Raw genomic sequence first — 22805 nt, forward strand, 5'->3', positions numbered from 1 at the left:
CTTGTGAAATAATTGGGAAATGATGAGCTCTGAGTTTTCGTTACCACCTTAAAATGTAATTTAATTGTAAACGTTCATGATTTTAGCAAAATGTCTAAGTGAGCCAGTTCCCGAAGGTCTCAGAAAAATTTTACCTTCCTCCGTCACTGTTCTTTTTTAACTGTACCCTTGACATGTGTGATCAGTGGGTTCTACAAGCATGGGAAGTGCCTCAGCAAAGTGCCTTCCGGGCATCCTTTCCGTGACTGGCTGGCTTAACGTGCATGAAACAACTTGTTTTGAGGGGCTTTGAGATTTAGCAAGTGAAGGGCAACAAAGTCTTCTACCTCACCCGTGCATCCAAACCTCCCCATTCCACTGATGTCTTTTTCCACACTCTGATACAGCTGAACATTCCCCAGTGTTCCTCCCGCACCTTCTCGGCACGGTCCGTCTCCAGCTCGCCGCCCCCTCCCCAGTAAGTCACTCTGGGGCTGGGGTTGCCTATGGAGTCCTTGGTGCCCTGGTATTTGAGATGCAGATTTGCTTTTACTCTGGCTAGACTTCTAACTGCTGGCCACGTGGATGAAGTAAAATGTTCTGTCAGGTGTTAAGTGGGCTGCTGACGGCTTTCCAGCCAGGATGGGAGCAGGATTAGAGTATGCATTTGCAGGAATGGGGGCTAGAGAAGACTCCCCCAGTAGAAGAACACCCCTACCCCCACCCCCGGACTGCAGGCCTTTGTCCACCAGGAACACCTGCTGAGGGATACACGTAAGGGAACCGTCGACATTTATGGGCTGGAGGATGGCAACCAAGAAGAGGAACTAGAAGTTAAAGGTCCAAGTTCTGTGTTAGGCACCTTACACATGGTGAAGCAGCCCTTGCTATGTGTAATTTAAGAGTATTATCCCACTATACAGATGGGGAAACTGAGATTCACGGAGTCGTGATTCACCTAAGGTCACAAAGCATCAGTATCAAGCCTTGCAGTTTAAAAAGTATGTTACAAGTTAAACTGAAGGGATAAGGGATGGCTCAGCGGTTAAGAGTGCTTGCAAGGGACCCAGGTTTAGTGTCCAGAATCCACATAGCGGCTCATAGCCATGTGTAACTCCAGTTCCAGGGCATCTAATGCATTTTTCTGACCAGGCACATACATACATGGTGTGCATACAGATGTGCAAATAAAACATTTTTTGCACATAAAATAAATTGATCTAGTTTTTTTTTTCAAAATAAATAAAATGCTGCTTCCTGGGAAGGAGCTGACCTGAGATTACCCTTCAGAATTCCTTCAAAATGGGGCCCTGAAGCAGGAGAGCAGGCCTTCAGATCCAAGGAGCCACTTCACTGGGAAAGATATATAACATGACAGGGGCCCTGAAGGAAGAAATGAACTAAGTCTCCAGTCCCTGGATTATCAGGAGAGACAACAGCATCGTGACCATAGGCAGCCGTAATGTCACCTCATAGGGGCAACAGAGCCTCTCCTTCATAGAGCAAAGGGGGAGTCTGCTGTTGACAGATTTTGAGTCACCACCCTTAGGTATGGCTACCCTGCCAGAATGGTCCATGGTGTTTGTTGTTCAAGGGAGGAGTCTGCTGTTCCTCGGCAGCTGCCCTAGCCACCTGCTGGGAAGGCTTGATTCCCCACCCCCACCTTTACATCACAATGGCGGATGAGGAAGAATCACCCAAATAACTGGGCACCCTGTGGATGTAGGAAGAGGGAACTGATACTTGGAAAGCTCTGTTTGGTGACAGTGGCTCAGAGCCACTGGACTTTGTTGTTCTTGTCTGCAGCCTAAGGTCGATGAGGGGGCCTGATTTTATTCAGAAGTATCCACTAAGAACTCCAGCATCCATCCTTATGTAGCCTTCTCTGCCCTTCCCAGGAGGCCCTGGGAGATGCGGAGACTCAGTTTACCTTTGGACTTCCTGCGTCAACCAGAGTTTTACTTGCTATTGGCCGCCTGAGCCCGGAGTGAGCATGACTTTCAGAGCCCGTTCTTTATTGTTTTTTTTTCTTCCTGTTTTATATTGGTTACTTTTCTCATGGCTGTGACTAAGTAGCTGACAAACAGCTTCAGAGAGAAAGCATTTATTTAGGCTCACAATTGAGGGTACAGCTCTCTAGGGCAGGAGCAGGAGGCAGTTGGACACATTGTATTCAAGTCAGGAAGCAGAGAGTAATTGATTTGGTGCTCCGTGCTCCGCTCACAGTCTCTGTACTATTCAGTCCAGGACCCCAACCCATGGAACAATGCTGTCCATATTCAGAGCCTCTTCCCTGTTCGTCTAAATCATTCTGAAAACTCCATCATAGACACACACAAAGGCGTGTTCTCGTGGTGATCGCAACCCCAGTCAAGCTGATGGAGACACAGGGCAGTTACTTATTCAGCATCAGTTTAACGATCTCCTGCTGTGTGCCAGGAAGCCTTTCAGGTGTTTAGCAGGCTCAGGCTGGGCAACTTGACTTCCTGCCCACCGCTCCTACTGCAGTGGGGAGGGTTGCAGATGAGAAGGCAGTCACGGCTGGCACACAGCAGGCCTGGGTAGAGGCATGTGCCCCTGGTACCTCGGTGGCTGTGCTCGGGTGAGTGAGTGGGGCGGCAGCGCTTTGAATCCTGGGGACTGTGGTGCAGAGCAGCAGGTGCTGTGGGAGAGCAGCGCGTGGGGAGGATGATCCTGGGCATTGTGTGTGGATTAACTGGGGTGTGGAGGAAGCAGACACCCACATGTTCATCCTTGAGATGTGGCCAGTCCCTCCCAACACCTTCAGCAGCCTGGCTTTGTTTGTTTATTTACTTATTTATTTCCAAAGGCAGGGTTTCCAAACTTGTGGAGTCGCTGCTGTGGACACTCACCTGTAGCTTGTCCATGTTCCCGGCATACAATGCTGCCATTGTGTGGCTCTGGGGATTTCCCAGGCCCAACCTCAGCAGTCTCTGCACAGCATCCCAAGTCAGCCTGGCCCCACAGATGGGAAGAACAAGGGGGACTTCAACCCCTGGGCACAGCCCTGCCACGGTGTCATGTGCTATAGTGGCATTTTATTCTTGTTCTCCTGATGCCGTTGTGAAATTATGTTTGCTTGATTCCTTGGTGACATGGGAAGTGTCAGCATCCCTGTGCAGAGAGGTCTGTCAGTTTGCAGTGACAAGTGTCCAGCCCCTTTCCCAGGGACGGACGGCGCTCTGATGGCTATTGTGCAACCATCCCCTCTCACAGCTTTTCCCACACTGCCACGACACGTGACCCCCCCTGTGGCCTGTGACTTCAATGTGAGTCCCTCACAAATGGTACCGGGCCCTTAGGCACCCCAGGCACCACTGCCCGCTCTCTTCTGCACTGGGGAAATCCTTGACATCTATACTAGTAGTTTTTCTCGGAGTGCAACCAAATACCCACCAGAAAGCAACTTGAAAGAAGGGTCTTTGACTATGGGAATGGTGATGGTGGAAGTCCGAGTGGCTGGTCCCTTGGGGTCCAGGGCCAGGATGCAGAGGGATGCTATGGGAACTCCTTCAGCCAATGGCCTTTGGAATGCTGACCCACTTTGGGTGTGGTCTCGAGTACTTTATCTGGGCTATTGTGGGACAATTTTATTATAAATTCCAACAGAGGGAGATGGATGCAGGCATTGTTTGCTTTTTCCTTTTCCCTTTCTCATTCAACCCAAAACGCCAGGCCATAGGATGGTATTGTCCACGTTCAGGGTGAATCTTTCTTCCTTAGCTAATTCGCGGTGGGAAGATCTAAACAGGTGTCTTCTAGGTGACTCCAGATCAATTGGCAATAAAAGTTCACTGTCACAAGGTCTTAGTATCTTAGTTTGGGAGAAATGATACCTTCCTCAAAGGCCAGATGAGAACAAAGGAGTCCCTCGCTTGCCAAGTGTCCATACGGTGTGTTTGCTCAGTGCACACATGCCGCTCTCAGGTAAAGCCCAGTTCTTGGTGACAGACTAAAGTCAACATTAACAAACAGCCATGCTCTGTGCCTTGCTCTGTGCTTGCATGCAGTCCCTTGGGAAGTAAGGCATGTGCAGTGGTGGGTGTTGGGGAATAAATCAATTGGGTGGTGATGTAGGCAAGATTGCTGCAGGTAAGAGGGCGGGGAACCCAGTGGGTACCACCCTATCCCTGCTGCCTTCTTCTGAGTCCAGACAGGGATGCATGCCTGTGCTACTTGCCGGCTCTATGCGGTGTACTCCAGGAGTAGAGGCTGGCAGGAGGGTGCACCTGTGCTCAAGTCAGGGGTACAGAGAACCCAGTCACATCTCAGTGCTTCTCCAGCCCAGTTTAATGGTGGGGTCCCCTCGCTAGAGGAGTCAAGCCTTTAAATCAGCCCTAAGGTCCATAGGGTCTCCCCACCTGTGTGTTTTCCTTGAGGCCAAGTCATGTCAAGACATTGAGCAACTGCTGCTCTGTTTTTCTGAGATAGGCTACTATATAGCTCAGGCTAGCCTCAAATTGTCTTCCTGTTTCTGCCTCCCCACTGCTGGGGTGGTAGGCTTCTACCTACCAGGCTGCTCGCGATACATGTTCAAAGACTGCCAGTCTTTAAAGGAGAGTCTATCCAACTTAAAGGGCCCTAGGGGCATCCCAGGGTACATCACAGGAACCTTATGTTCAGAGTGATGCCCCTGGGTGACCAAGAAAAAGGGAAGTTGTGGCAATTAAAAGCAGGCTCTGTTATAGTTCTCAATGTAATCCCTTTGGAAAGATTGGCAATTGAATAGCTAGAAAAACGTGAGGCTCTGGAAGAGGAGCCTCTTGCTGCCACCAGAAATGGCATTTCCTCTACAGCCCAGCGTCTGACTTGAGTATTAACAACAGCTTTGTGTTAAGTACAGGGTGTCAGACACTGGCACTGTGTTAGCTGGTTATGTATGTGATTTCATATAGTGTCTGAGGCACCTGTGTGGCAGCTGCATCGTGAGGGACCCTGAGGCCCACAGGGTACAATATCCACCGAAGGACCCACAACTGGAAAGGTTAAATGTAGCTGGGCCTGGTCCACATGTCCATCTGAGGCTGCAAACCTTCTCTTTGAGAAACTAAAGTGGTGTATCACATGTCCAGGATGGGAGTGGAGCTTGGGCATCAGGGTGCTCTAAGAACACTGGGCAGAAGAGAACTCTAATGAGCAACCGAGGAGCAGAGCTGGTGTTCTGGCTCAGCTCCACTGTGTTGCACAGCCCCAAACAGAAGATTATGCCTCTCTGTGCTCAGCCCCTTTCTCTCTGTTCGGCTGGCAGTGCAGAAATGCATGTGTCACCCTTACCCTGGGTTAGAAATACGCATTTTTATTCCCTTTAAGCTGACACCCACCTAGGAAGCATTGGCCTTGCTATAGTCAAAACCGGTGAGAACACGCCATCAGCTGGTACACGATCATTTTTGTCGTGCAGGGTAATCAGAGCTAAGACGTTTGACTGCACAGTACTAAGGCAAGGGAAGCATGCGTTCTTGATAGTGTGACCAAAGTCTTGACCCAAAGCCAGACAGCAGCGTCTCCTTTACAGCAATTGCACAGGAAGCAGCTGCAGATGTCAGATGACTGCTCTATCCGATCACCAGGCTCAGTGTTGGTATTTCCTTCCAAGACACCTCTTAGCCCAGTTCCCAGGAATAGCTCTCTTGGTACCCTGCCTTCCGTTGGAAGCCCCAGCTTGTATTTCTAGCCTGCTCCCTGTGCCTCCATTCTAGCTCTGCTGGTGCAGTTTTTTTTTCCTCCTGCGATTCCTCATTACAGAACAGCCTCCCTCACTTGAGAGCTAACTGCAGTTCAAACTTGGAGACACAGTGCCCGTGTCGTCTGGCAATCAGATCCTTGACTTTGCTGATTGTCAAAAACCTCCCCTTTGGGTCTCAACTCCAATGACAGAGACCGATATGGAGCGAGGGGCAAATGAATGAACTTGGCTGCCTGGGCCTTCCTCCTCCCCTTCCCTCTCCTGTTTACTTTGACAGCGGCTTCTCTAGGAACATCACCTGTGCACGCAGAAGCTTTGGGTAGAGGGTTGGGGAAATGGAGGTCAATGACTTGGAGGAATGATGCTCTCTCGGGCACCAGTGAGAGACTGTCCTAGGGCTGTTTTATCTTGGACTAGTTTGGTGATTTGAAATCCAACTGAAGATGGTGGTTTTGTTCTTTCTTTCCCACTAAAACTTTGCTGTGTTGAAAACTCCAAGGTCCCCTCTTGGGGCCAAACAAGGATTATTGAATGTCTGCACAAAGCAGCAGTGGCCTCCAAGTCCCATAGTTTGTGAGAAGGAGAGCCTTGGAGAACACGGTTTTGGCTACCCAGACCTCAGGTTCTCTTCCCGGCTTGAAAACTTCGAAACACACTCTAAGCCAGGGTTGCAGAATTGCTGAAGCTGAGGAGTGGGCCAGGGATGGATAGTTAGGGGCTCTGTTGCTGTGAGGAAATGCCATGACCAAAGGCAAGGTGGGGAGGAAAGGGTTTATTTGGCTTACACCTTCACATCATAGTCCATCATGGAAGAAAGTCAGGGCTGGAACTCAAACAAAGGCAGGAACCTGGAGGCAGGAGCTGATGGAGAAGCCATGGAGGGGTGCTGCTTACTGGCTTGCTCCCCATGGCTTGCTCAACCTGAGACCAACAGCCAGGGTGCCCCCCATCCACAACAGTGGTCCTCCCATACCAATCACTAATTAAGAAAATGCTCTACAAGCTTGCCTGCCTGCATCCAAATTCTCCTCCCCATCCCCACCACGAGACAGAATTTCTCTGTATAACAGCTCTGGGTGTCCTGGAACTCACTCTTTAGACTAGACTGGCCTCGGACTCACAGAGATCAACCTGCCTCTTGCCTCCTTGAGTGCTGGAATTAAAGGTGTTTGCCACTACCACCTGGCTACAGGGGAGATGGACAAGACCTGCCAGAGTCACATACTCAGTGGGCTAGTTTCCTTTAATATATCCACCTTTATCTATCTATCTATCTATCTATCTATCTATCTATCTATCTATCTATCTATCTATCTATCTATCTTGTATCATTTATCTATATACATACGTCCATACATGGGAGTATCTTACAGGTTCAATAATGACTATCTCCTGATAGAAAGTCCAGGATCTCAGTAGTTGTTTAGTCCAGGAGGAAGGATGTCTCAACTGTTCTTCAGTATATGCTGGGATCTCGAAGAACAAGAAATAGGCTCTAATGCCAGAGAAGGAATAAATTTGCCAGTAGGAGTAAGGGCCAGCAGGCAAAGGCTTTCTTCTTCCAATTCCTTATATAGGCTGCCAGCAGGAGGTGTGGCCCAGATCAAAGGTGGGCCTTCTCACCTCAAAAGATTCAGATTTGGAGTGGGGCTTACCACTTCAAGGAAAATCCCTCTCAGGTGTACCTGGCTACTTGGGTTTTAGCTAATTCCAGATATGGTAAAGTTGACAACCAAGCATCGCCATTATATCTGTTCTCTCCTCTTTAAAAACAAAACAAAACAAAACATTTTTAATGTGCCTGTGTGCTTTGCCTACATGTATATATGTGCACTATTTGTGTGCAGTGCCTGCAGAGGCCAGAGGAGGGGCTTGGACTCCCTGGAGCTGAAGTTGTGTAGCAGATGGTTGTTCAGTCACTCTATGGGTGTTAGTAATCTAATGCCTCCATACCTTACCCCAGCCTCTGGGAGACCAGCCAGTGCCCTTAATCTGAGCCATCTTCCCAGCTTCCTTACCTCTTTTTAACTTATAAAGAAATTCTGGCTTGAAGACTCACCAAGAGCCCATATCCTCAGTTTGCGTGGGTCATCATCTTCCTAAGACCTACTCTTTTTCATTCCATTCAGGTTGACCCAGCAGGCACAGAATGGCCTCCTGCCATGTGCCAACTTCTCTGAGAGGCTCTGCCAGACATGCGAAGATGGGCCAGATGTGGTGGTTGCCCACGTCTGGTGCTGGGGCCTTGGCGGTTGGATCAGGAAACTAAGAGTGATTTCACGGAAGGGCAGGCCCTGGAGTGGAGCCAGGGAACCCCCGAGTGGATCAAGCAGCAGCAGTGTGGAGGCAGGAGAGCTGATGAGTTTTCCTGAGCCGGATCGTAACTGATTGCTGCTGAGTGTTCTGCTCCATGCAGGCATGTCAGCTCACTTGCTCTTGGGAGCGCAGACTGGCAGACTCTATTAGGAGGAGCGAGATGCACATATTTGAGGTTTTATGGGCCAAAGATCTCTGTCACAACTGCTCAGCATTGCTTTAGTGGCATGAAAGCAGCCAGAGACCACAAAAGGATGTGGCTGTGTCCCATGAACCTTACTAACAGAAACAGGTGCCCCGCTGGCATTAGTCTGGGCCACGACTTGCCAGTACCACCTTATATTTGGTATGGTCTCCGTTTTATGAGTGATGAAGCTAAGTGTGCTGGTTTGAGTGAGAATGGCCCTCATAGGCTCATGTATTTGAATGCTTGCCCCCTAGTTGATGAAATTGTAATGTTTTGGAAAGGTTGGGAGGTGTGGCCTTGTTGGAGGAGGTATGTCGCTGGGGGTGGGCTTTGAGTTTTCAGAAGTTCACAGCAAGTCTAATGTCAGCTCAGCTACGGCTCCTGTACCATCCCTGTCTAACTGCTGCCCCGCCCCTCACCTTGATGGTCAGGGACTTACCCTCTGAAATTGTAAGCAAGTCTCCGATTAAATGCTTGCTTCTAGAAGTTGCCTTGGTCATGGTGTCTTTTCACGGCAAGAGAAAGGTAAGACACCAAAGAATGAAAGGGTTATCAGAGATGAACTTGCCCTGAGCCCGAGGCAACGCGGTCAGACCCCGCGGGTCTGTGTGGTGCCTTTTCGCATACTCTGCCGCTGCCCTTGAGGGTTGAGGGCATTCTGGGAAGGGTGGGCATGTGATGTGTCTGGAATGATAATGGGGGAAGTCTACTTTTACGTGCTGGCAAGTGGGGAGCTGCTTTGAGCAGGCAGCAGTGAACTCAGCACGGCACTGTGAACACTGCCAGGGAGGTTAAAGGTCACAGGAGAGCTTTTGGTGTGGTGTAGTGTTGTGGATCAAACCAGGACTTTACACATGCAAGCGAGCACCTCCCACTGAATGATGCCTCTGTCTCAGCCCTTGATTTTTGTTGTTTTTTTTTTTCTTTTTCTTTTTGAGTCAGGAGCTCACTCTGCAGCTTGTGTTGGTTAGTTGGTGATGGTGGTGGTGGTGGGATGTGTGTGTGTGTGTGTGTGTGTGTGTGCATGCTTTGTTTGTGTTTTCATCAGTGTGGCACAAGCAAGTGCCACCAAAGAAGAGGAAACTTTAATTGAGAAAATACTTTCATCAGAGTGACCTATAGGCCCACTTGTGGCACTTATTCTTGATTAATGATTGATTGGGAGGGCCCAGCCCACAGGGAGCAGAGCCACCCCTGGACAGCTGGTCTTGGATGGTAGAAGAAAGCAGGCTAAACAAACCATGAGGATCAAAGCCAGTAAGCATCATTTCCCCATGGTCTCTGCTTCAGTTCCTGCCTCCAGGTTCCTGCCCTGGCTTCCCTGATGATGGACTGTGACCCATAAACTTGAAAAGCCCCTTTCTTCCCAGGTTGCCGCTGATCAATGTTTTTATCACAGTAATAGACTAGGACATGGGCCTTGAATTTGCAATATAGCCCAGGCTGGCCTCAAACTCAGTCTTACTAGGAATTCTGGGATTATATGAGCAGCAAGAACTCTTATTTTGGAGTATAGAGGGTCGCTTTGTCCATTTTTCCATTAAAAGGCTCTGTGTACCTGGTACCTGCATGGTCTCTCTATGGCTCCACCCTGTGTAAGCATGCATGGATGTACACATGTACAAGTGTACACATGCACGTATGTGTATAAACTTATGGAAAGATGGCAGCTTGACCCTAGCTTCCAGCTAGAATGTGTAAAGTCACATAAAGGCTTGGCTTTCTAAACAACATGCCTACTTTGAAGACCTGTAGCTACCTAGGAAGGATAGAGGTGGAACACTTATTCACCAGAGTCCTGGCCAAGGTCTGCTTCTCACTCAGATTCATCCTTGGGCGTATGACTTTGCATGTCTGTATGTTACAATGGTCCCTCCCACATGGCTGGTGAGATGTCTCTGCGTTTTGAAAGATTCCTCTGGGTACCGGCCTTCTTGGCTGACAAATGTGCCGACCAGCTTTCTATCACTGCAACAAAACACCTGAGAAAAGTCAGCATAAAAGAAGGGTTCGTCCTGGATCCAGTTCAAGGTTTCAGTTTTGGTAAAGAAATGGAAGCTCAGAAAGTCTGGGTGACTTACTCAATGGGTGACTTACTCAATGGCTTTCAAATATCAAGGCAAAGAGCCAGCCTTGGGTCTTGACTTGTTTTTAAATTTGAATACTTTCAGTGTAACTAAGTGGAGGAATGAGCCTATAAGGTGTTGTGGGAATGATGACCTGACAGAGACTTTATTCAGAGGAGCAATGCTGAAGAATGTAGAGGAGGCTAGAACAACTCAGTGCGGGCTCCTCTCCTGGCTCTGCCACTTAGAATGATCTTGAACAAAGGACTTTACCTTACTACACTTCAGTTTTTCCACTGACAGGTGTCTGCCACAATTACGTCTACACCACAGAATGTAGATGATGGAGGATTGGGTGAGTTCGTATATGTAGCATGGTTAGGGGAGGCCTTGTGTGTAGCAGCCACTGCATTGTCTTGGCTGAGATTCGTTAAGCTTCAATTTGGGGAATAAAAATTTGTCTTCAGCTGGTATCATGGTACATGCCTTTAATCCTAGCACTTGAGAGGCAGAGACAGGCTGATCTCTGTGAAGTCAAGCCAGCCTAGTCTACAAAGTGAGTTCCAGGACAGCCAGGGCTAGGTAGAGAGACTTCCCATCTCAAAACAAAGGAACAGGGGCTGGAGAAATGGCTCAGCGGTTAAGAGCACTGACTGCTCTTCCAGAGGATCCAGGTTCAATTCCCAGCACCCACATGGCAGCTCACAACTGTCTGAAAATCCAGTTCCAGGGCATCTGACACCTTCATACCTATGCACATAAAATAAAGATAAATAAGTCATAAAAATTTAAAAAAAAAAAACAAAGGAACAGAACTTGCCTTCAAATGCATTGATTGATTCAGTGCTCAGCCAGGAAGCACAGTACTGGCCTCATCTCACAATAAAAAAAAACTCCTCAGATGGGTCTGGCTCCCTGCGCTCTCCGGCTCTCCAGCCATCGGCCCACCCTGGGAAGCTGAGGCGTCCTCTGCTGTTGTACTAACTTGTGGGGCAGTCACTGAGTTAGACAGACCCGAATCTCTTCCTTAGAGCTAACTGCCTTCCTATCTGGGACTGGAGCCCCGCTCTGTCTTTCCTTTCCATGTTTTCCTTCGTCTCTCCCTCAGAATAATTTCATCTGTTAATTGCTGAAATTTCAGTTTGCTCATGTTTAACGGCCACTGTGATATTTTGACCCTTAGCTTTCTCTGAATTGAGTGAATTAAATTATACGAATTACATGCATTGAGGATGAGCCTGGAAATGTATGTGGCTCAGTTGGTGGAGTGCTTGTCCAGCATGTATGAAGCTCTGGGTTTGCTCCCCAGGACTGTATAGCAGCATGTATGGCGATGCTCACTGGCCTTCTCACCACTGAGCAGGACGGTCGGAAGTTCATAGATAGTGTTAGTCCAGTCTTAGCTACATGAGACCTAACCCGAAACAAAATGAAAATGCAGTGTAAGGTCTCTTTCTTTACCAGCTCTCTCTCTCTCTCTCTGGTCTTGGGTAACTCAGCAGTCTGGGGAAGAGTCATATGTGGCTGTAGGTGCTGGTGCCCATGCTGTTCAGTAACAAATTCCTGTGAGCTTCCAGTCTGCATGTGGGGCTCTTTAATGGGAGCTGCAGTGTCTAGTGAGTGGTAGAGGAAGAAGTGGCTTCCTTCGCCTCTGAACCAGAATGTACAGTCTTGTTGCTTCTTGGGGTGTCCCAGGGTTGAACAGCTCGAGATGTTGTCTGTCCACAAAGGCTGTACCCTAGTCTCCCCCAGAAGCTTTAGGAACAGCACCCCCAACAAAGTGAGGCTTCCTCCGTTCAAGGATGGAATGTCAGTTGACATTCTACTCTGTAAGCTTTATACTTGGTCAGGCCCACCGGTGGAGGGTGTAGGCATGAGAAGGTTTGGATGTGAGCCTGATGCTTTTGCCAGTTGGGAGAGTGTTGTTCTTTCTTTTGAACTGTCACTCATGTCACTGAGAAAGGTGGGGGACCTGCAAGAACCTACGTGTCCATCCCCACCCCACATTCTCTTACAAGGTCAGAAATAAACGTAGCTCTCTAAATCGTTGGGAAAATGTCTGGAAGTCTTTCCTGGTGTTGGATGAGTTTTCCTTGCTTCCCTTCTTCGAAGAAAATATCCTTTTGCTCTGAGGAGTCTGTGACGTAGAAGAGCAGGTGTTCTGAACCCCCCTCCCCCAAGGGATCTGCTCTCCCATGGGGTCACCCTGCTTCTGCCTTCTGGGCCACTGTGCACATTGATGTATTTAAGGATGTGGCAGAGTGCTCCCCTGAGCATCCCAGCCATCGTCCTCTTGAGAGCCTTCTGTGACTACTCATGGGAGCCCCACAAGATCGGCTCTGTGCTTGCTGGTGTTTGTCCATAGGAGTGGGGAGAGAGGATCTTTGGACCCTCTGCTGAGATTCCAACTGCTTCCTATCTACTTTCTGGCCAGTTGTATATAATTCTGCTGTGATCGCCTTAGCTCTGTGGCCAAGGGAGGTGCTAAAGTGTATACTCTGCAGAAAGTTAATTGAAGGAGAGATGACATCCTTGCAGCCGTGCGGAAGTTGTCATCATGCAGAGACGAGCCTTATCAGAGTCATGGCTGCTTTGAGATCACCAGTGTTCTGTCAGCAAGCCGAGCAATTTCACCGGTTCTCCAAGTTAGACACTGGTACACTCATACTTTTGTAGCTGGTCCTTTATAAGGTTTGACATCTATCTCTCCAGGAAGAGAAGGTCCCACAGCAGGTATGGAATTGGCTGGGTTCTGTCTGTAGAATCACGACAGTAAAAATGGTTGCTGGCTTTTAGTTAGCCTGGTTAAATCTTCAGTGATGGCGAGGCCACCGTTAGCTCCGCTTACACGTGTGTGGTGGCAGTACTCTGTCCTTCCTTCTTGGCTGCTTTACAAGGGAGCCAGGCTCCTGAGAACTCTGCTCGCTCAATAGCCCTCCTTGCCCTGAAATGGCCTGTTCAAAGAGGCCCATTGGGTGGTAACCTCCCCGTACGTTTTCTCCATCAAGTGTAAAAGATGAGAAGGGGTGGGAGAGGCCCCGCTTGTGTTCAGAGCTGCAGTGTCTCAAAGCTGTCTGGGACGAACCGTTAGTTCCCTGTCCCCTGGCCTATTCAGGTCTCTGCATGTTTTGACGCTCTCTTTAGCTTTTCCCTAGGCCCTGACACAGCCTTCTCAATAGACCAGGACCGTCGCAGCTAGCTGAATGCCTAGCCGGCACAATGCCCTGAATGTTAATGGCTCTGGCGGCTCCGGAGTTCGCCAGCTGCCAGTACCAGGGGAGCAGTGACTGTGGCACCCAGGCCTGGGTCCCAGCAGTTGCCTCTGACCCTGCAGTGGGCTCTGCCCAGATTCCTGAAGTTGCCTGTGTGCTTCTTTTGTAGATCTACACCGACTGGGCCAATCATTACCTCGCCAAATCTGGCCACAAACGCCTCATCAAGGACCTCCAGCAAGATGTGACTGACGGTGTGCTCCTGGCTCAGATCATCCAGGTTGTAGGTAAGTTCATATTTCCTTCTGACAGCTAGTGGGTTACAGCCAAGACAGTCCAGAAAGGTCCAGTGGGCTGAGGAAATGGGAACCCCCGACATGTCTGCCCCACATGCTGACCGTTCTCTCTGTTTGCTTTTGATTCTGATTGTGTGGAGCCCAGCTTGTTCTTTCCGATAAAATTCAGCAGGGCTAGAGGTATGGTTTGCTTGGTAGAATGCTCAACTAGCGTGCAAGCCCCTGGTTCCATCCCTAGCACCGCATAAGCCCAGTACGGCGGTGCATGTCAGTACACCACTTTAGCGAACTAGCCCCTAGAGGCAGGATCAGACTTTTAAGGCCATTCTTGGCTACATTGTAAGTTTGAGGCCAGGCTATGCTCCCCAAAGAAGAAAAATCACACAGAATCACCTTAACCATCTCAAGGCAAAGAATGCCCAGGGACAGAGGGGGCAAGTTGGGGCTTTGAAAAGGGACACTGTACCTGGTGTTTGCCTCCTGTCTGACTCTCTTTCCTCAGGTTATAAATTCCATTTTGGAAAACTTTGGGCATACTTCAAAAAGGAAAAGAAAATACAGGGCTATGTAATCCTGCCAATCCTAATTGGGGCTGAGATATCAAAGACTAAAGCTCAAGAGATGGTTGGTGGTCTCTGGTTTTAATACCAGGGCAAAAGAGCAGGGAGGGGCAGTCATTAGCAGTGGGTAGATGGCGGTCACAGCACTGCCTTGAATCTTCTGCAGTCCTGCCTGAGAGTCATAGCCGTGGCGATCTGTTAGTGAGCATTATCGGTTGATGTCACCATCAGTTGTGGCAGCCCACTTGTGCCAGGGAAGAAGGTACAGGGAACGTACGGAGCCCCAGCTCCTCTGACTGTTGTAAAAACGCTGCTTTTCCTTCAGCCGTGAGAAGTCAGTGGGTTTCAGGGTTGAAGCTGTGCTGACGTTTTGCAGGGAGATCTGTCGAAACACAGGCAGTGGGCCTAGGCTAAAAGTGGGTACTGCCACTGGCAGAGAAAGAGGATCCCCTCCGCCTTGGCATTCCTTTGTGAGATTGCCTCCCCCTTTTCTGTCAGATCCCTGGACTGTAGTGGCATTTCTTTTGTATTTTAATAAATAAAACTTGCCTGAAGATCAGAAGAGTAAACAGCATACTGGCCAGCCTTACAGACCAGGCAAGGATGGTGACACACACCTTTAATACCAGCAGCCGTGCTAGTTTGCCGTAGAAACCAGGTGGTAGTGGTGCAGGCCCTTAATCCCAGCACTAGAGAGGATTATAAAATGGGAGGAGACAGCTCTCAGTCTCAGTCTCATTCTGAGATTCCTGGAGGCAGGACTGCCATTTTCTGCCTGAGGCAGAGGTAGAGCCAGTGGGTGGCTGTTTTGCTTTTCTGACTGTCAGGCAAGTTTTATTTATTAAACATACCAATGAAATGCCACTGCACCGGACTACTTTTTTCTTGCTGTTTTTAACCAGTTGTCACAGAGGCAGCCATTTCTAACAACTTGCCTTAGGTGGTGGTGGCGCATGCCTTTAATCCCAGTGCCCTGGGGGCAGAGGCAGGTGGATCTCTGAGTATGAGGCCTGCTTGGTCTACAGAATGAGTTCCAGGACAACCAGGACTATGCAGAGAAACCTTGTCTTGAAAAATCAAACAAACAGACAACCCGTCTCCCCACACACACACAACACACAGACACACACACAACACACACAACACACACACACACACACACAAACCTTTTATCTTTATTGTCTCACGGCTTCCGTGCATCACCTAGGTCAGGCTGTGGCCACATAGTGTTCAGGGCCACATCCTCATGTGGGAACTCCCTGGAAAAGGGCCTGCTTTCACGCTACTTGAATTACTGATGGAACTCATTTCCTTGTGACTGTGGGATTCTGGGTCCTGGCTTCTTGCCGAGTTGCAGCAGCGGGAGAGCACCCTAACCTCCCAGCATCTGCGCTTCGAGCTTCTAGCCACACAGGAGTCTCAATCCTTCCCTGGCAAATAAGGGAAGCGGGTCTCTGGAGCAATTGTCCCAGTAGGTGGACTCTTCCATAAGGTTGAGTTACAGGTCCTGCCCACACTCAGGGAGAGGATGGTAGTAGGCATGGATCCCCTGCACGCATTGTGGGAGGACACCTAAACTGTTGCATTTACTTCGTTACTGCACACTTCACATTCTTTTTTTCCCATTTATTTATTTATTATGTATACAATATTCTGTCTGTGTGTATGCCTGCAGGCCAGAAGAGGGCACCAGACACTATTACAGATGGTTGTGAGCCACCTTGTGGTTGCTGGGAATTGAACTCAGAACCTTTGGAAGAGCAAACAATGCTCTTAACCTCTGAGCCAACAGCCCCCACACTTCACATTCTTTAAGACGCTTTTCTCATGTAGATTCCTCTGCTCCTGGGAGGTAGGTAATAGATTTCCCACTGACAGGGAGGTGGAGGCTCCGTGAGGCTGAGGAGCTTGTGTGAGACTTCTTATCTGGTACAGACACGGCTTTCACTTCTGTTCCATAACCATTTATTGAGCACCTCAGCACACCGCATGCCATCCTCAGGAATGGAGATGAGTCTTCAGGGCTCACATCATTGTGGGCTTCTGGCACTACCTGTCTGCATCTTTGTTGAAGTGGTGACCTGTATCTGATCTGGGATTTGAGGTCAGCAGGCTTGTGACTGGCACCTGGCCTCCTTTAGCTTTATCTAGGGGTGGTGCCATGTGATCCTGTGGGGAGCCCTCTCAGGTTTCAGCCATCAACAAGGGAGAAAATGGAGAAAGGATACTATCGGATGGGGTTCTTTCTCTGTCTTAGGCCATGCCTCACAGTTGCAGGACCTCACTCTGCTTCTGGTGCCTCTGTTTCCCCCCCCCCCCTTTGTTGTTTTGGTGTATATATTAGTTAACATTGGGTGGGTAAGTGTGTGCATAGGGTGAGCGCACATGTGTATGCACATGTGCGTGGATGGAGGCCAAAGGTCGGTGTCGGGTACCTTACTTAATCACACTCTACCTTTATTTACTCTCCTTGAAGATTCATGTTTTACTTATGTATATGTGTGTGTACATGCCTTTGTGTATTAACACGTGCGTGCATTCTCACTGAGGCCAGAAGAGGGTGCTGGAGTTAAAAACAGTAGTAAACCAGTTAGATGATGCTGGGAACCAAACTCTGGTCTTCTATTCTTCTATATTCATAACTACAGAGGCATTTGTCCTGACCCCTCACTTCTGTTCTGTTTTGTTTTTTTAATTGAGGGAGGGTCATTAATTCAGCTAGACTGACTGGCCAGTGAGCTTTGGGGGACCCACCTGAATCTGCCTCTCTGGTGCTGGGGTTGTAGACACGTACCACTATGTCTGACTTTTTACATCAGTTCTGGGGATCTGAACTCAGGTTTTCATGTCTGCACATCAGCTATTCACTGACTGAGCCATCTTCGCAGCTGATTCTCTGACTTGAAAGTGGGTCAGCCACACTCATTTTCTGTTCTTTGTGGATGTTTCATGAAATGCAGCTTACAGATCAAATAAGAAGTATGTGAAATTGATGTGCTGCAGGATAGCAATCCGTAGCAGCTGTCTAGAACAGTAGGCAAAGGAAAGATGATGTCGGGTGTCAGAGTTGATTAGTCATGCCTACCACCACCTCAAAAGAGATTCATGGTAGGATGTGTACTGTCAGTTTCCCAAACACTGTGATTGGTTTTATCAGTGCCCAGGAGCACCAGATGCTTTCCTGAGTCTGTTTAGATGAATGGCTCATTTGAACTAGACTGCTGATCTGGAGGCTCAGGTTAGTACCGACAGAGTTTCTCCTATCCCAAGGCTTGGGTTTACATGTGTTTGGATTTCAGATTTTTGGACTTCGATGTATTTCCATGTATATGTGATATGTTGGGAATATTTTAAGTCTAAGCAAGACATCTTATGTTTCATAGGTGCTTTGTTTACATGCCTTGAAGACAGCTTTGTTTAGTTTTCTAGATAATTTTGTATGTGCAACGAAAGGTTAATGGTATGGAGCTTTCTCTGTGCTGCGTCAGGTTGATGCTCGAAAAGTTCTGGATTTTGGTGTGCGATTTGGATTTCAGAGTCTCAGCTGAAGGATGCTCACCATGTAGCAGCAGTCCTTGGGGTCCTCAGGCTCCAGAAGAGGGCAGTTCTGGTTGGGGGGCTTCCCCAGGAAGGTCAGGTGCTTTCGCACTGTGGTTTTCCAGACTGCGCCATGCCTGGGTTCATGTCTGCGCTCTGCGCATGCCCAGAGGTCCATAAGATGGGAAGTGGGAAGGCAGCGCATCTCCTCCAGTGTTAGCAACTCTCGGAACGCGTGTGAGCTTTGTGGCTTTGTTGTTGTGATGGAACACTGGGCAGAGGCTACTGGAAGGAGAAGCAGGTGGTTGTGGCTTACCGTTAGAGAAGGATACAGTCCACCATGTCAAGACGTGGTGGCAGCAACAGGGGGATGGCTGCTCACGCTGGATAACAGGAAGCAGTCTTGCGACTACAAAACTCAAGTTCCTCCCCCAGTGACCCACTTTCTCCAGAAGGCTCCACCTCCTGAGAATTCTATAGCCTTCCCCAACAATGTCCCAGCTGGGGACCAAGTGTTCAGACACAGGAGCCTGCAGGGAAAATTTTTTGTTTCATTTTGTTTTGTTTCTTGAGACAGGGTCTTACTATGTAGCACCGGTTGTCCTGGAACTCACTCTGTAGACCAGGCTGGCCTGAAACTCATGGAGATCTCCCTGCCTCTGCCTCCACAGTGTTGGGATTAAAAGTGTGTTATCACAGGCTAGCAAATTTCATATGTAAATCATACCACTATCCAGTGGATCTCCTGATAGGGGGGGAACACCACTTTCTGATCTCGGTGCGGACTATATCCAGCATTCCTCCTCTTGAATTCTGAAGTCAGTGTTCCCCACTTTATATGCTCATTATGACAAAATATAGAGGTATTTGCATGTGACACTCATGCGTGAAAGTGTATATCCACACAGTAGTTTTCCACAATTAGACTCTTTCTGGCCACACTTGTGCTGGACTTCAGCGGCTACCCTTGGACTGCTCTTGAGTCATTTTTGTTTTGTTTGTCGAGACAGGGTGTCTCTGTGTAATAATAGTCTTGGCTGTCCTGGAACTTACTCTGTAGACCAGGCTAGCCTCAGATTCACTGAGATCCACCTGCCTTTCTGCCTCCTGGGTGCTGGGATTAAAGACGGGTGCCACACTGCCTGGCAGAGTCCAGTTCTTTCTGATACTTCTTTCCCTGGCTGCCCAGCCACAACGAGAAGGACGGCCATCATTCCACCTACTGTGGTCGTGGGCTTTGTCTGCTCTGGATCTTTGTCTGCTCACGGGGCTAGCACCTAGTGAGGTTCAGGAAAAACTGAGAAGGTTAAGGGTAAGAGTTTTCCTCCCTGCAAGCCTGGCATGGCAGAAGGGGTGGTGATGGCAAGGCTCTTCAGAGCCTGTCTCGGAAGGGTCTCTCTCATCCCATTCCTGAAGAGTTTGCCCTCGTAACTAAATCAGCCCCACTTCCACATGCAATCACACTGGAAATGACATTTCTGCCTCTGGACTTGGTGATGGCGGGGATGCCTGCATTCACACCGCGGTCTTTTCACTGAGCAGAATCTCTCCTTTAGTGTTTCTTAAGGACCAAGTCCGTACTCCAGGACTGCAGAGAACAGTCAGACCCGGGCGCTGGAATGAATTGGTGGTCCTAGTGGATTATAACAGTGGAGTGAAATACAGACTGTGTGCTGATAAGAAGTAGGAAACTTAACTATAAACCCAGCCGTGGAGAAGAGGGAACTGGACTATACAGGAGAAGGCTGCCACTGATAAAGTGCCCTTCCTCCCATGAAGTCCTCAGTGTGGACTGAAACTGGAGAAGTCTCGGTGAGGGCAGGACTAGCCTCTCTCTCTTCCACAGCACCTAGGTTTTATCTTATATGGTGCAAGCAAAGAAAGGATGCATGCAAGATGAACCCTAGTTGCTATGGAGGGGCTTGTCATCCCATATCACGGCCACATGATCAGAATCGCAGCCCCGGTGAGAGGTCGATGGAAGTTATTGGCTGCTGATAAGGTACCCTGGGAAGAACAGGGTAGACCTTACTTCCAGTTTGGGATGGAGCACGTGAAACTAATGATAAGAAATCATGGACAAACCCAAGCTGTGGAACATTCTGTTAAAAAATAAATAAATATGAAAGCAAAACTGGCCTGTGTTGGCCTGTGTTTCTCAAGAGCATCAAAGCCTTGCAAGACAAAGTGAGGAAACGATGTCAGGATGGAGGAGACTAAGGAGGCGCGGCCATGAAGTGGGCTGCGTGGTCTCTGCCTGCAGCCCTGGAGGGGGATAAAATGTCCCCTCGGTTTTTATTCAGTTGAGAAAATTGGAGTCCTGGCATTGTATCAATGCTAAACTTTCTCAGTTCTGTGATTATGCCATGGAAGATGATATCCATGTTCTTTGGAAATCCATACCGAAGTACAAGGGGCTCCAGATGTGACCTGTGTTGCTTACTCTAAAATGATTCAAGCCAGGTGTATCAGGACGCCTGTGGCATGCCAGCTGCATGCTAGGCTAAGGTGTAGACACTGGCTGAGCCCAGAGGTTCAAGACCACCTCGGCAGCATAGCAGGAGTGTCAAAAGTAAGGATAGTAAAGTAAGACTCATTTTTAAGAATGTGTTCCTCTGTAGATAAAACAAGGCTAAGGAGAGAGAAAATGAACCTCAGCTTAGCTGTGGTGGTGGTGGTGGGGAGGATGGTGGCAAGAAGCAGGCAGGAGTGCCAGGCAGTGGTGGCACATGCCTTTAATCCCAACATTCCCAGGGCAGAGGCAGGTGGGTATCTGAGTTCAAGGCTAACCTGGTCTACTGAGCAAGTTCCAAGACAACCAGAGCTATATAAAGACCCTGCCTCGAAAAACAGTAGATAGGTAGGTAGGTAGGTAGGTAGGTAGATAGATAGATAGATAGATAGATAGATAGGTAGGTAGGTAGATAGGTAGGTAGATAGATAGGTAGATAGATAGGTAGATAGGTAGATAGATAGGTAGGTAGATAGATAGATAGATAGATAGATAGATAGATAGATAGATAGATAGATAGATAGATAGATAGATAAGGCAGAGGAGCCAATGAGGAGAAGCTGAGGGTGGGGGCAGTGTCAACAAGGCAGCATCACACAAGATCCCCAGGTAGAGCCCAGGTCATGCTGAGCTTCAGCCTGAGAATCAGCTCATTTCTGAAGTACCATGAGATGTATGACTTCAAGAGGGACCTTCACACTTTCTCCCTGTGTTTTTTCAGTCTTCATCTATCCCAGGCACCCACACCCACACCCGACTCTGAATGCTAGGTTGTTTGTGACCCTCGCTTCCCCAGGTTGCCGTACCGTGGTAGGAAGTGCTGCCATTGAAGACCTGGCTTTTGGTCGCAGAGGGGCGGGTCTCCGTGCTCAGAGTCTTGCTGACATGAGCATTGTGAGTCATGTGCTGCATGTTCGTTACCTGCCATGCCCAGACACTGGCCGTGGCCAGGAAAGCTGGGTGAGTCAATGGAAAAGGTGGGCGCCCTCCATCTGTTTACTTTGCTGTCACTCTGGGGAGACACCAGAAAGACCTGGAGGCGGAGGAGGAGAGATGCGTGAGGAAAGAGTGGGGAGTCAAGTGGGGACCTGCGCCTTGGAAACGGGAAGATCTCACAGGCTTTCACAAACATTCACACCAGGACCACCGAGGAAAACTTTGCCATCCATCTTGAGCCTCACTTGGGTAAGGCTTTGCCACTTCTGTGGAACTGAGGCATCGGAGCCCTTGGCATGGCTGTCTACTCCGGTCTTTACCCACGCAGGACTTCCTCTGCTCCCCCTGCCCCAGAAGTCCAGACAGTGTACGGCCCCCTGCTGTCAGTGACCTGCTGTGTGGCTCTATGTAAGCCATTTGCATCCTTCCCTGTTGCCTGGGCTGTCGGTAGCCAGGGATGTTCAGAACGTCAGTTCACAAGCTGGTGAAACGTGCTGTGTGCTTTGAGGGGTATCGGCAGGCTCAGGCTTTGGTGCCGCTGTCTTCACCGCATTAGTGGAGTTAAGGATGTCTTGAACATGCTGGAGTAGCTCATTACCATAGTTCTCAGAGATGTCAGTTTACTCGTGGCTGGGCACTCTGCACACAAATGTGTGCTCCTTTGAGTATCTGATTTGGGGCTCCAACCAGAGACCCCCCTGCCCTAAGTTAATGCATTTGTCTCTGAAGGGCCAACAGAACCATGGTTGCTCCTAACACTGTAAGTATTTATGACAACCATGGAAATATTTGGGGATTTAAGGAAAGAAGTATTTAAATTATATAAAAATAGAAACTAGGTGGCCCAAGACTTAATCTGGCTCTTTGAAGAATTTGAGTTTGGCTCAGCCTTCTGACTTGCGTCTTTGTGTGGACTCTCCAAGTGCCGATAAGTAGGCTGCGCCCCGTGGGTTTATTTGCACAGTTGTGAATGGCAGTATTAGGTCACAGGAGCTGTGATGTTTGAATTCACAGATGGGGTGAGTACATTTATGTGACAGACTGCCAGTGAGAATTAGAGGAGTCGTTAGAACAAACTCTTTCATTTCTATTGAACAGGACCCTTACCGCTCACTCCCCCAAGCAACTCTTTAGCCTCCCAGGTACCCATCCTGCTCTATGATGAGCTAGTGACGTGGGTCTTGATCAGAACCCAGTGAAATGGACATGGATCAGGCACACTTACCTGGCAGTGGTTTACAACTCGGGTGTTGAAAGCATCCAGTGGAGATGCTGTGGACTACCAGATCCACCAGGGCCACACATGAACTCTAACATAGGAAAGCTGACCGTGGTCAGCCTCTGTGCTTGCCCTAATTTCCCGTGTGTGAAGGAATGCCATCTGTTGAGAGTATTTGGTTATTTACCTCTCGTCAGTATGCCCATCTGTATTTCCTAACAAAGGGGCAGCTGCCTCCAGATCCGCAGCAAAGCCTTGCTTCCTTGAAATGTTCCGAA

At 48.9% G+C, this 22805-nt stretch overlaps 1 protein-coding gene across 6 annotated transcripts in view; it reads left to right on the top strand.

Moving 5' to 3' along the window:
• Nucleotides 1-22805, top strand: part of Nav2 (neuron navigator 2) — a 356673-nt gene that overhangs the window by 100128 nt on the left and 233740 nt on the right. For all 6 annotated transcript variants that reach the window (XR_015736368.1, XM_087901386.1, XM_087901385.1 and 3 more), the window contains exon 2: nucleotides 13637-13754. Coding sequence is in view for 5 of the 6 variants with exons in the window: in XM_087901386.1 (XP_087757512.1) it covers nucleotides 13637-13754 (118 nt within the window). In the remaining variant the exon portion in view is untranslated. The remainder of the gene's footprint in view (nucleotides 1-13636; nucleotides 13755-22805) is intronic.

The sequence above is a fragment of the Myodes glareolus genome, chromosome 24 (genome assembly GCF_982192425.1).
Source record: "Myodes glareolus chromosome 24, mMyoGla1.1, whole genome shotgun sequence".
Lineage (NCBI taxonomy): Eukaryota > Metazoa > Chordata > Mammalia > Rodentia > Cricetidae > Myodes > Myodes glareolus.